The sequence below is a fragment of the Ranitomeya variabilis genome, chromosome 4 (genome assembly GCF_051348905.1).
Source record: "Ranitomeya variabilis isolate aRanVar5 chromosome 4, aRanVar5.hap1, whole genome shotgun sequence".
NCBI classification, from domain to species: Eukaryota; Metazoa; Chordata; class Amphibia; order Anura; family Dendrobatidae; genus Ranitomeya; species Ranitomeya variabilis.
In genome coordinates, this window is record NC_135235.1 from 700,278,001 (window position 1) to 700,291,445 (window position 13,445).

Genomic DNA, 13,445 nt, shown 5'->3' on the forward strand with positions numbered 1-13,445 from the left:
CCGATTCCACGCTGTGCTGCTGCTGCTGCTGTGAAGTTCCGTCTGGCGATTCCATCATGCAGGGAAACGGCCAGGAACACCATGTGGCCCACCTGCAGCACTTAAATAATGCCCCCGAAAAGGTACCACCCCCGGATGGGGGTCAGCAGGGAGAAGAAGTGGCGAGACCGGTACCACCAATAGGGTCCGCTCTACCCCTGGGCCCCGCCCCCACTGCTGACCACCACAATCGCCGCTTCCCCCGGGATCTAGCCGGCAGAAATGCCGGAGCGCCGCCATTGGCCGGAAGGACGCAACTGCGCATGCCCCGTCGCGTCATCACATCGCGCCGCCTAGCCGCGTCACTTCCGGTCGCGGCTGCAGCTAGCACAGCGAGACGCAACCCAGGATGCGAGCGGTCCTCCAGACCGACGCACACGCTTCCCGGAAAACGCAGACAGACGGCAGAGTCGCAGCAGACGCAGTTACCCAGGAGGAGCCCCCATACTCACCAGGTACCCGGCTCTGTAGACCACCATAGAAGCCAGCCCCGACCTGTAGGCTGCTTCCTCCTGCCGCCACCGACACTAACAGTTCCCCTGCCGTGTGGTGCTTCCAGTTTCCTGACTAAGCCGAGGTGGGGGACCCCCGCCACCTGAATCGGCCTGTCAGGAGTGGGATTTCTGTCAGGAGTGGGATTTCTTCTTAGTCTTCGACCTTCTTCATAAGGCCTGTCTGAAGAGGTTCCGCTGTCAGGGACAGGAAACCAACTGATGCGGGGGAGAGGTACCGCCCTTTTGTGTCTGTAGGTTTCCTGTCCCTGAAGGGCGGATCCCCTCTCTCGTTGTGCTGTCATGGCGACTGAATAAAATATGTTTTATATTCTAGGTTCTTATATTTTATATTCTAGGTTCTAGCCACCTTTTGATTTGATGACTGCTTTGCACACTCTTGGCATTCTCTTGATGAGCTTCAAGGTGACATTAACCCTTTATTACACCATATCCCACCGCTGCACGGGAGTGGGAAGTGCGCCTTTTCTGGGGTGGCTGGGGGCAGATGTTTTTAGCCGGGGGTCAATAACCATGGTCCCTCTCTAGGCTATTGATATCTGCCCTCAGTCACTGGCTTTCCCACTATGGTGGAGAAAATTGCGTGGGAGCCCATGTCAGTTTTTTCCACGATTTAACCCTTTATCTTAACAGCTAGAGCCCCCAAATTGCACACAGACACTTCTAACATTACTAGTGAAGAATATGTTAAAAATAAGGCATACGAAATGGTTTACTGCATGTAAACCATGTCTCATATCATGTCGGGCTTGGGAAGGAAATAGCAAAAGCCGGAAATTGAATTACTGGCTATTCTGCTATCTAGCGCTATATGATATGTATATGTATATGTATATGTATATGTATATGTATATGTATATATATATATATATATATATATATATATATATATATATATATATATATATACACACACACAAATATACACATATATACATACACACACACACACACACACACACACACACTTGTGGCCAAAAGTATTGACACCCCTGCAATTCTGTTGGATAATACTCAGTTTCTTCCTGAAAATGATTGCAATCGCAAATTCTTTGGTTTTATTATCTTCACTTAATTTGTCTTAAATGAAAAAACACAAAGGAGAATGAAGCGAAAAGCAAAACATTGATCATTTCACACAAAACTCCAAAAATGGGCCAGACAAAAGTATTGGCACCCTCAGCCTAATACTTGGTTGCACAACCTTTAGCCAAAATATCTGCGACCAACCGCTTCCGGTAACCATCAAGGAGTTTCTTACAATGCTCTGCTGGAGTTTTAGACCATTCTTCTTTGGCAAACTGCTCTAGGTCCCTGATATTTCAAGGGTGCCTTCTCCAAACTGCCATTTTTAGATCTCTCCACAGGTGTTCTATGGGATTCAGGTCTGGACTCATTGCTGGCCACCTTAGAAGTCTCCAGTGCTTTCGCTCAAACGATTTTCTAGTGCTTTTTGAAGTGTGTTTTGGGTCATTGTCCTGCTGGAAGACCCATGACCTCTGAGGGAGACCCAGCTTTCTCAAACTGGGCCCTACATTATGCTGCAAAATTTGTTGGTAGTCTTCAGACTTCATAATGCCATGCACACGGTCAAGCAGTCCAGTGCCAGATGCAGCAAAGCAACCCCAAAACATCAGGGAACCTCCGCCATGTTTGACTGTAGGGACTGTGTTCTTTTCTTTGAATGCCTTTTTTTCTCATGTAAATTCTATGTTGATGCCTTCGCCCAAAAAGCTCTACTTTTGTCTCATCTGAACAGAGAACAGTCTTCCAAAACGTTTTAGGCTTTTTCAGGTAAGTTTTGGCAAATTCCAGCCTGGCTTTTTTATGTCTCGGGGTAAGAAGTGGGGTCTTCCTGGGTCTCCTACCATACAGTCCCTTTTCATTCAGACACCAACGGATAGTACGGGTTGACACTGCTGTACCCTCGGACTGCAGGGCAGCTTGAACTTGTTTGGATGTTAGTCGAGGTTCTTTATCCAACATCCGCACAATCTTGCGTTGAAATCTCTTGTCAATTTTATTTTTTCCGTCCACATCTAGGGAGGTTAGCCACAGTGCCATGGGCTTTAAACTTCTTGATGACACTGCGCACGGTAGACACAGGAACATTCAGGTCTTTGGAGATGGACTTGTAGCCTTGAGATTGCTCATGCTTCCTCACAATTGGGTTTCTCAAGTCCTCAAACAGTTCTTTGGTCTTCTTTCTTTTCTCTATGCTCAATGTGGTACACACAAGGACACAGGACAGAGGTTGATTCAACTTTAATCCATGTCAACTGGCTGCAAGTGTGATTTAGTTTAGTTTAGCATACGCAGCATCAATAGTAAAAAGTTGGTCACACAGGGTTAATAGCTGCGTTACGGAGTGCGTTACACCGCGGTCCGTTAACGCTGGCATTAACCCTGTGTGAGCGCTCAGCTCTGACTGCAGGGCAGTAAAACTTCGGCCATTTCGCTGCCAGACTACGGCCGTCGCTGATTGGTCGTGGGAGTTTTGCCACGACCAATCAGTGACTTGGATTTCCATGACAGACAGAGGCCGCGACCAATGAATATCCAGGACGGACAGACAGTCAGAAGTACCCCTTAGACAATTATATAATATTTATACATAATAAATAAATATATATATATATATATACTGTATATATGTTTTTACGAATATTTGAGGCCATGGATCCATTCGATGTCCATTTTGCAAGCCACCGAGAGACTCTCGCCATACGGATGCCATATGGATGACACACGGATAATTTTTGGAGGAAAAAAAAATAAAAAATCGCATCCTCGCAATACGGATCACTGTTATTTTCTGCGTATTTCGCCCATCAAAAACGGACCATATTTTTATATGTTGTGTGTGACTCCTGCCTAAATGTAGGAATCTGCAGCCTAGTCCTCTAGTACATACTTTTCATCTTAATGAGTTATATGACATATGGAGACTACAGAACCCTTCAGAAAGAGACTACACTATTTTCGCACCCGCATAAAACTTACTCAAGGATAGATCATTTTCTGGTAGATGGAACCTTATTCACCCGGGTAGATAAAGCTAGAATATCTAACATTACTTGGTCTGACCACGCCCCAATTACATTATCGTTACATGAAAGTTATAAAGCTTTTCCTAACCCAATCTGGAGTCTTAACAACTATATCTAATCCACCCTTCCTACAGCCCTCATATTATCCTTGCTATTAAGGACTATTTTGATCTTAATGATAACCAGGAAGTCTCAGATACGACTCTCTGGTGTGCTCATAAAGCTAACCTAAGGGGCCACGTTATTAAACAAGCCGCTCACAACAGGAAAACCAGACAAATGCTCTAAACAGATATTTCAAGCAAATTAACCTCCCTTCATAGGCTTAATAAGTTGGTCTTCTTCAAAGATAGGGCACAAGAGATTACTCTTCTCCGTCAACAGCTGCATGAACTAAATCTTTATAAACATGAAGAAGGACTAAAGAAATTAAAAATGTCCTACTACTGTCATGGGAATAAACCGAGTGCTCTACTAGCCAAACAAATAAAATCCCAGATTTCTAAATCTCGTATACCCTTTATAAGAAACGTTGATAATATTAAGGTAATGAATCCTCAAGATATTGCTAACGAATTTGCAAATTACTATCACAAGCTATATAATTTAGAAACTGACCCGAAGACCCCAGAACCAAACATGGGTATAGTTACATCCTTCCTTGATAAAGTTAAACTACAGTGTCTTAGTTCGGCTCAATTTACCGCACTTTCCCTTCACAATTGATGAAGTCTCTAAAGCAATTGACTCACTTAAGTTAAATAAAGCTCCAGGCCCTGATGGGTTAACAAATGAATATTATTAAAAAAAATATATAAAGTTCCTCGTCTCCGTACTTAAGAAAATTATTTAATGAAATCATTAAATCAGAAACCTTTCCTAGGGATATGCTCAAAACATTGATTACCTTACCCAAGCCTGGGAAAACTCCAGGTACGCCTTCTAATTTTAGACCAATCTCTCTGTAAATTCAGATTTAAAATTACACGCTAAAGTTCTTTCATTTAGAGTACTCGATATTCTGCCCTTACTTATCCATAGAGATCAAGTGGGGTTTGTTAAAAACCGCCAAACACTGGAAGGTACTCGCCGCTTCATTAATATCGTATCAGAAGTGGAGCTTCAAGGAATGTCCTCTCTGCTCCTCACGTTGGATGCGAAGAAGGCTTTCGACCAAGTACATTGGGCATACCTCAGGGAAGTGTTGAGGAAATTTGGATTTACTGGCCCTATTCTGTCTTGTATCATGGCTTTATACACCTGCCTTTCAGCACAAATATATTCTTCAGGAGTTCTGTCCAATTCATTTTCAATTACTAATGGTCCAAGACAGGGGTGCCCATTGTCCCCTTTGGTTTTTCCCCTTATAATGGAACCTTTTGCCCAGGCCATTTGTTTCACCCCTAATATTATAGGTATAAGGATAGGGAACACAGATCATCGAATAGGGCTGTTTGCAGATGACCCACTGGAGTCATTAAGAGGCATAACTCAAATTAAGGACTTTGAAAACGCTAGCTACTATAAAGTTAATGCTTCTAAATTGACGATTTTGGATAAGGGTATTCGGCCTAGCGTCAAAAACTCATATAAAACTTTCAAGCATTAATACATACTATAGCTGGGGAAATCAAGAAATACAGTCAATTCCCAATATCATGGATTGAAACAATTTCAGTGGTAAAAATGATGTTGCTTCCTAAGATACTATATTATTTCCGGAACGTGCAGATATTGGTTCCAGCACATACGCTGAAGAAGTTGCAGCGTTTGATATTGAGATTTATCTGGATCGCTCAAAAGGCCAGAATTTCGGCAAACATTCTATATTTGCCACTAATTAAGGGGGACTTGGAATATCCAAATATACAAAGGTACTACCAGGCTTCTTTGTTAGATCTACTAAGGTGCTGGTGGAATGAAGACACGTCTAAGCTTTGGGTAGATCTAGAATCCAGTATAGTAGAACATGAGAAAATGTCCCACTTCCTATGGCACCTAAGATTATCTAAGAATTTCTCTCCCAATACTTCCCCTACAATTGTAGCTGGAATAAACGTCTGGAGGAATAAAAATATAGGATAGAAACTGGTCCCCTTTAGATTGGATAATGTTCCTCTGGAAACACTGCAGTATGCCATCCCATTCCTTAACCCCTTTACCCCCAAGGGTGGTTAGCACGTTGATGACCGGGCCAATTTTTACAATTCTGACCACTTTCCCTTTATGAGGTTATAACTCTGGAACGCTTCAACGGATCCTGATGATTCTGACATTGTTTTCTCGTGACATATTGTACTTCATGATAGTGGTAAAATTTCTTTGATATTACCTGTGTTTATTTGTGAAAAAAAAGGGAAATTTGGCGAAAAATTCGCAATTTTCCAACTTTGAATTTTTATACAATTAAATCACAGAGATATGTCACGCAAAATACTTAATAAGTAACATTTCCCACATGTCTACTTTACATCAGCACAATTTTGGACCAAAAATTTTTTTTTGTTAGGGAGTTAAGGGTTAAAAGTTGACCAGCAATTTCTCATTTTTACAACACCATTTTTTTTTTAGGGACCACATCTCATTTGAAGTCATTTTGAAGGGTCTATATGATAGAAAATACCCAAGTGTGACACCATTCTAAAAACTGCACCCCTCAAGGTGCTCAAAACCACATTCAAGAAGTTTATTAACCCTTCAGGTGTTTCACAGGAATTTTTGGAATGTTTAACCCCTTTCTGACCCTAGGACGGGATAGTACGTCCGAGGTCAGAAGCCCCGCTTTGATGCGGGCTCCGGTGGTGAGCCCGCATCAAAGCCGGGACATGTCAGCTGTTTTGAACAGCTGACATGTGCCCGTAATAGGCGAGGGCAGAATCGCGATCTTCCCGCACGTATTAACTAGTTAAATGCCGCTGTCAAACGCAGACCGCGGCATTTAACTAATGCATCCGGCCGGGCGGCCGGAAATGATGGCATCGCCGACCCCCGTCACATAATCGGAGGTCGGCGATGCTTCAGTATTGTAACCATAGAGGTCCTTGAGACCTCTATGGTTATTGATCCCCGGCAGCTGTGAGTGCCACCCTGTGGTCGGCGCTCACAGCACACCTGATTTTCTGCTACATAGCAGCGAACAGCAGATCGCTGCTATGTAGCAGAGGCGATCGTGCTGTGCCTGCTTCTAGCCTCCCATGTAGGCTATTGAAGCATGGCAAAAGTAAAAAAAGAAAAAAAAAAAATGTGAAAAAAATATAAAAGTTTAAATCACCCCCCTTTCGCCCCAATCAAAATAAATCAATAAAAAAAAAAAAAAAACCTACACATATTTGGTATCGCCGCGTTCAGAATCGCCCGATCTATCAATTAAAATGCAATAACGGGCGATCAAAAGAACGTATCTGCACCAAAATGCTATAATTAAAAACGTCAGCTCGGCATGCAAAAAATAAGCCCTCACCTGACCCCAGATCATGAAAAATGGAGATGCTACGAGTATCGGAAAATGGCACGTTTTTTTTTTGTTTTTTTTAGCAAACTTTGGAATTTTTTTTCACCACTTAGGTAAAAAATAACCTAGTCATGTTAGGTGTCTATGAACTCGTACTGACCTGGAGAATCATAATAGCAGGTCAGTTTTAGCATTTAGTGAACTTAGCAAAAAAGCCAACCAAAAAACAAGTGTGGGACTGCACTATTTTTGCAATTTCACTGCACTTGAAATTTTTTTCCCATTTTCTAGTACACGACATGCTAAAACCAATGATGTCGTTCAAAAGTACAACTCGTCCCGCAAAAAATAAGCCCTCACATGGCCAAATTGACAGAAAAATAAAAAAGTTATGGCTCTGGGAAGGAGGGGAGTGAATAACGAACACAGAAAAATGGAAAATCCCAAGGTCATGAAGGGGTTAAATAAAAATGAACATTTAACTTTTTTTTTTTTTTTTTTTTTACACACAAAATTTACTTCAGATCCAATTTGTTTTATTTTACCAAGGGTAACAGGAGAAAATGGACCAAAAAAGTTGTTGTACAATTTGTGCAGAGTAACACGATACCCCATATGTGGGGGTAAACCACTGTTTGGGCGCATGGCAGAGCTCGGAAGGGAAGGAGCGCCATTTGACTTTTCAATGCAAAATTGACTGGAATTGAGATAGGACGCCATGTTGCGTTTGGAGAGCCACTGATGTGCCTAAACATTGAAACCCCCCACAAGTGACACCATTTTGGAAAGTAGACCCCCTAAGGAACTCATCTAGCTGTGTTGTGAGATCTTTGAACCCCCAAGTGTTTCACTACAGTTTATAACGCAGAGCCGTGAAAATAAAAAATATATATATTTTTTTCCACAAAAACTATTTTTTAGCCCCCAGTTTTGTATTTTTCCAAGGGAAACAGTGTAAATTGAACCCCAAAAGTTGTTGTCCAATTTGTCCTGAGTACGATGATACCCAATATGTGGGGGGAACCACCGTTTGGGCGCATGGCAGAGCTCAGAAGGGAAGGAGCGCCATTTGGAATGCAGACTTAGGCTAGTTTCACACTAGCGTTAACTGCAATACGTCGCAAATGCGTCGTTTTGCCGAAAATACGCATCCAGCAAAAGTTCTTGCTGGATACGTTTTTTCGTCATAGACTAACATTAGCGACGCATTTGCGACGCATTGCCAAACGTCGCGTCCGTTTTGCGACGCTTGGGCGTGTGGTAGCGGACCGTCGGGAGAAAAAAACGTTTTTTGCTCCCGACGGTCCACTTTTTCTGACCGCGCATGCGCGGCCGGAACTCCGCCCCCACCTCCCCGCACTTCCCCGCACCTCACAATGGGGCAGCGGATGCGTGGGAAAAATGCATCCGCTGCCCCCGTTGTGCGGCGGAGACCACCCTAGCGTCGGGAACGTCGGCGCGACGCACAGCGACGGGTTGTTCCCAACGCTAGTGTGAAACTAGCCTTAGATGGATTGGTCTGCAGGCGTCACGTTGCATTTGCAGAGCCCCTGATGTAACTAAACCGTAGAAACCCCCAAGTGACCCCATATTGGAAACTAGACCCCCCAAGGAACTTATCTAGATGTGTTGTGAGAACTTTGATCCCCCAAGTGTTTCACTACAGTTTATAACGCAGAGCCGTGAAAATAAAAATTCTTTTTTTTTTTTTTTTTTTCCACAAAAATTCTTTTTTAGCCCCCAGTTTTGTATTTTCCCAAGGGTAACAGGAGAAATTGGACCCCAAAAGTAGTTGTCCAATGTGTCCTGAGTACGCTGATACCCCATATGTTGGGGTAAACCCCTGTTTGGGTGCACGGGAGAGCTCAGAAGGGAAGGAGCACTGTTTTACTTTTTCAATGCAGAATTGGCTGGAATTGAGATCGGACGCATTGTCGCATTTGGAGAGCCCCTGATGTGCCTAAACAGTGGAAACCCCCAATTCTAACTGAAACCCTAATCCAAACACACCCCTAACCCTAATCTCAACTGTAACCCTACCCACACCCCTAACCCTAATCCCAACCCTATTCCCAACCGTAAATGTAATCCAAACCCTAACTTTAGGGTTGGGGCTAAAGTTAGGGTTGGGGCTAAAGTTAGGGTTGGGGCTAATTTTAGCCCCAACCCTAACCCTAACTGTAGCCCTAACCCTAACCCTAGTGGGAAAATGGAAATAAATACATTTTTTTAATTTTTTTATTTTTCGTAACTAAGGTGGTGAAGAAGGGGGGTTTGATTTACTATTTATAGCACGTTTTCTAACGGATTTTTGATTGGCAGCCGTCACACACTAAAGACGCTTATTATTGCAAAAAATGTTTTTTGCATTACCACATTTTGAGAGCTATAACTTTTCCATATTTTGGTCCACAGAGTCATGTGAGGTCTTGTTTTTTGCGGGACGAGTTGACGTTTTTATTGGTAACATTTTCGGGCATGTGACATTTTTTGATCGCTTTTTATTCCGATTTTTGTGAGGCAGAATGACCAAAAACAAGCTATTCACGAATTTCTTTTGGGGGGACGTTTATACCGTTCCGCGTTTGGTAAAATGGATAAATCAGTTTTATTCTTCGGGTCAGTACGATTACAGCGATACCTCATTTATATCATTTTTTTATGTTTTGGCACTTTTATACAATAAAAACTATTTTATAGAAAAAATAATTATTTTTGCATTGCTTTATTCTGAGGACTATAACTTTTTTATTTTTTTTCGCTGATGATGCTGTATGGTGGCTCATTTTTTGTGGGACAAGATGATGTTTTCAGGGGTACCATGGTTATTTATTTCTGTCTTTTTGATCGCATGTTATTCCACTTTTTGTTCGGCGGTATGATAATAAAGCGTTGTTTTTTAGGCCTCTTTTTTTTTACGGTGTTCACTGAAGGGGTTTACTAATGGGACAGTTTTATAGGTCGGGTCATTATGGACGCGGCGATACTAAATATGTGTACTTTTATTGTTTTTTTTATTATTATTTATTTAGGAATTTATTTATTTTTTTTTACATTTGTACTTTGCCCCGGGTGGGGGGACATCACAGTAAAGTGACAGATCGCCGATCTGACACTTTGCTGTGCACGGTGTCAGATCGGCGATCTGACGTGCACAACAGGGAGGCTTCCCGGTGCCTGCTCTGAGCAGGCGCTGTGACGTCACCTCCCTGCAGGACCCGGATGCAGCCCCGCGGCCATTTTGGATCCGGGGATTGCAGGGAGGAGACGCTCGGTACAAGGTGAGCACATCGCCTTGTACCAATCGTCTCAGGGAAGCACGCAGGGAGCCCCCTCCCTGCGCGATGCATGTTTGATCGCAGTGTGCCGGGGGTTAATGTGCCGGGGGCGGTCCGTGACCGCTCCTGGCACATAGCGCCGGATGTCAGCTGCGATAGTCAGCTGACACCCGGCCGCGATCGGCCGCGCTCCCTCCGTGAGCGCGGCTGATCGAGCTGGACGAACTATTCCGTCCTTGGGAATTAGGGCCCACCCCACATGGAGGGAATAGTACATCCAATGGCAGAAAGGGGTTAACCTAGATGATTGGATAGAAGGAGGAATAACTCGATTGGGGGACTTGAAGCAACTAATGCTCTGTCTCCATCATTGGTGGATAAATATAGCATTAATAAGAGACTTTATCAAATATCTTCAAATTAGACATGTTATGAACAGTATGAATAATGGGTCAGAAAGCTTAAAATCTGATTATGAATATTATTTTACTATTAATAGGGACTCTTCTAAGGGGATTTCTAGAGCATATGAATCTATTAATTCTTTCTCGCAGCTTAAATCTTTGCCTTTTGTTACAAGGTGGGAGAGAGCCTTAGGCTGTACTTTTACCCAGGAAGAATGGTCACAGGCATTCCAGATAGACAAAGTCTTCACATAGCATAAACCATTTGGAAACCTCTCGGAAGATCTTGTACAGGTGGTATTTCACCCCGTATCCTCTCAATAAGATATTCCCACAAACATCAGCTTCATGCTGGAGGTGTCAATCAGAGGTGGGTGATTTGTTGCATGTTTGGTGGTCATGTCCCCTAATCCGCACTTACTGGTTACAGATTTATAGTACGATTTCAGGGGTCCTAGGATATGACAGCGTGGGATCCTGCAACAGCTTTATTATCTCTGATCCTGGAGTGACTCCAATACGAGGACGCAGTAATTACGAGCCACATCCCGACAGCTACAAGAGTCATTACAGCAAAGAATTGGAAAAGTGTCACAATTCCTTCACTGCGGGAGACAATGAGAAAAATCCATTATAATTGTATTATGGAACACATGATAGCCAGTCGCCTGGGCAGGGTTAGACAATTTATAGTTATCTGGGAAAATTGGTGTATTTACTCGAAGTACTCTTGTGATTGATAGAAATTAACCCCTTAATCCCATATGGTGTACTATCCCGTCGAGGTGACCTGGGACTTAATTCCCAGTGACGGGATAGTATGTCATAGGCGATCGGCCGCGCTCCCGGGATTATTTCAGCTGACATCCGGCACTATGTGCCAGGAGCGGACACTGTAGCATGATTTAAGTAAAAGTAAAAAAAAATTTAAAAAAAAATTCCTAAATAAAAAAAAAATAATAATAATATTGTTCCAACAAATACTATTCTTTATCTAAATTAAAAAAAACAACAAATAAAACTACACATTTAGTATCGCCACGTCCGTAACGACCCAACCTATAAAACTGTCTCACTAGTTAACCCCTTCAGTGAACAAAAAAAAAAAAAAAGAGGCAAAAAACAACGCTTTATTATCATACCGAAGAACAAAAAGGGGAATAACATGCGATCAAAAAGACGAATATAAATAACCATGGTACCGCTGAAAACGTCATCTTGTCCCGCAAAAAACAAGCCACCATACAGCATCATCAGTGAAAAATAAAAAAAAAAAAAGTTATAGTTCTCAGAATAAGGCTACTTTCACACTAGCGTCGTGCACTGCACGTCGCAATGCAACATTGAGGCGCACCGACGCAAACTGTGAAAGCGCCGCACAACGGTGGCAGCAGATGCATTTTTACAACGCATCCGCTGCCCCATTGTGATGTGTGGGGAGGAGGGGGCGGCGTTTCGACCGCACATGCACGGTAGGAAAAGACGGTCACGACACACCAAAAAACGTTACATGTAACGTTTTTGGTGGCGACGGTCCGACGCAACCGTCGCACGACGGTTGCGATGTGTGGCAATGCGTCGCACTGCGTCGCTAATGCAAGTCTATGGAGAAAAAACGCATCCTGCAAGAACTTTTGCAGGAGGCGTTTTTTCAACAAAACGACGCATAGCGACGTGCAGTGCACGACGCTAGTGTGAAAGATGCCTAAAGCGATGCAAAAATAATCATTTTTTAAATAAAATAGTTTTTATCGTATAAAAGCGCCAAAACATTAAAAAAATGACATTAATTCGGTATCGCTGTAATCGTACTGACCCGAAGAATAAAACTGCTTTATCCATTTTACCAAACGCGGAACGGTATAAACTCCAACACTAAACCTGGGTTTTAGAACTCCTGACTAGAAAAGTAGAGATAGCATTAGTGCGCCATGTTTCAGGAGAGAATGTGCAGTAATATGAATTCCTTAGGATGGAATATATAATGTAATTTATGACATGGAATAAAGCCATGAAACCAGGGCTCGAGCCATGCCAACACATCAAGGGAGAGAAGATTGATTCATGCAATAAGATATCTGGGTTCTAGGAAGCCAACAGAATCATTACCCTCCGCTTTTTCTAGGAGGCCAATCATAATTTTTCAAGGGATTTTCTAACTTGTCAGCACATTCTATGTGCGAAGTCATTTGGTTTTGTAGTTTACAGATCTGGGCAGGTAACGGTCAGTGTCTTCTAATTTAGGTAGGTAGATCTTAGTTCTATAAAAAAAGGGCTTTCAAAGACCAAAGTCATTTGAAGAGTTTTGGGTGGAGGAGAATGTTGTGGTCTAGAGGCAAAATCGTGATAATCGATTGTCATACCTCCGGACTACACCACCGATAAAGCAGCCATAGCCGGTGTCTGAGAAGAATCTGTGACTTCCCTGCATTTAGTGGTCACTACTCACCTGGGTAGTCATATGTAGGAATCTCCTCTTTACACCGCTCATCACCCCTCAGATATGTCTCTGTAGTGTTAATATGGGTCAGATCTTCACCCTGAAACAAATATTGTAAAAGTCACAGACAGATGGAGAAGTCACATCTATGATCAGCTCTAATCCTGCCATCTCCACCGTTCTCATTACACAAGTATAAAACATATAATACTGGGGATAAAGCAACACTGAACACAAGACCTTCACAGCCATGTACACATCATAAGAGAGA

The 13,445-nt window shown here is 42.8% G+C and overlaps 1 protein-coding gene across 1 annotated transcript in view; it reads right to left on the reverse strand.

Annotated features, from left to right (window-relative positions):
* The window catches only part of LOC143768222 (uncharacterized), a 33,331-nt gene extending 19,905 nt beyond the window's left edge, over positions 1 to 13,426 (reverse strand). Inside the window, exons 1-2 of the mRNA XM_077256915.1 lie at positions 13,415 to 13,426; positions 13,184 to 13,274 (exon numbers count right to left, since the gene is read on the reverse strand). Coding sequence (XP_077113030.1) covers positions 13,184 to 13,274; positions 13,415 to 13,426 — 103 coding nt within the window. The remainder of the gene's footprint in view (positions 1 to 13,183; positions 13,275 to 13,414) is intronic.
* Positions 13,427 to 13,445: the final 19 nt, after the last annotated feature.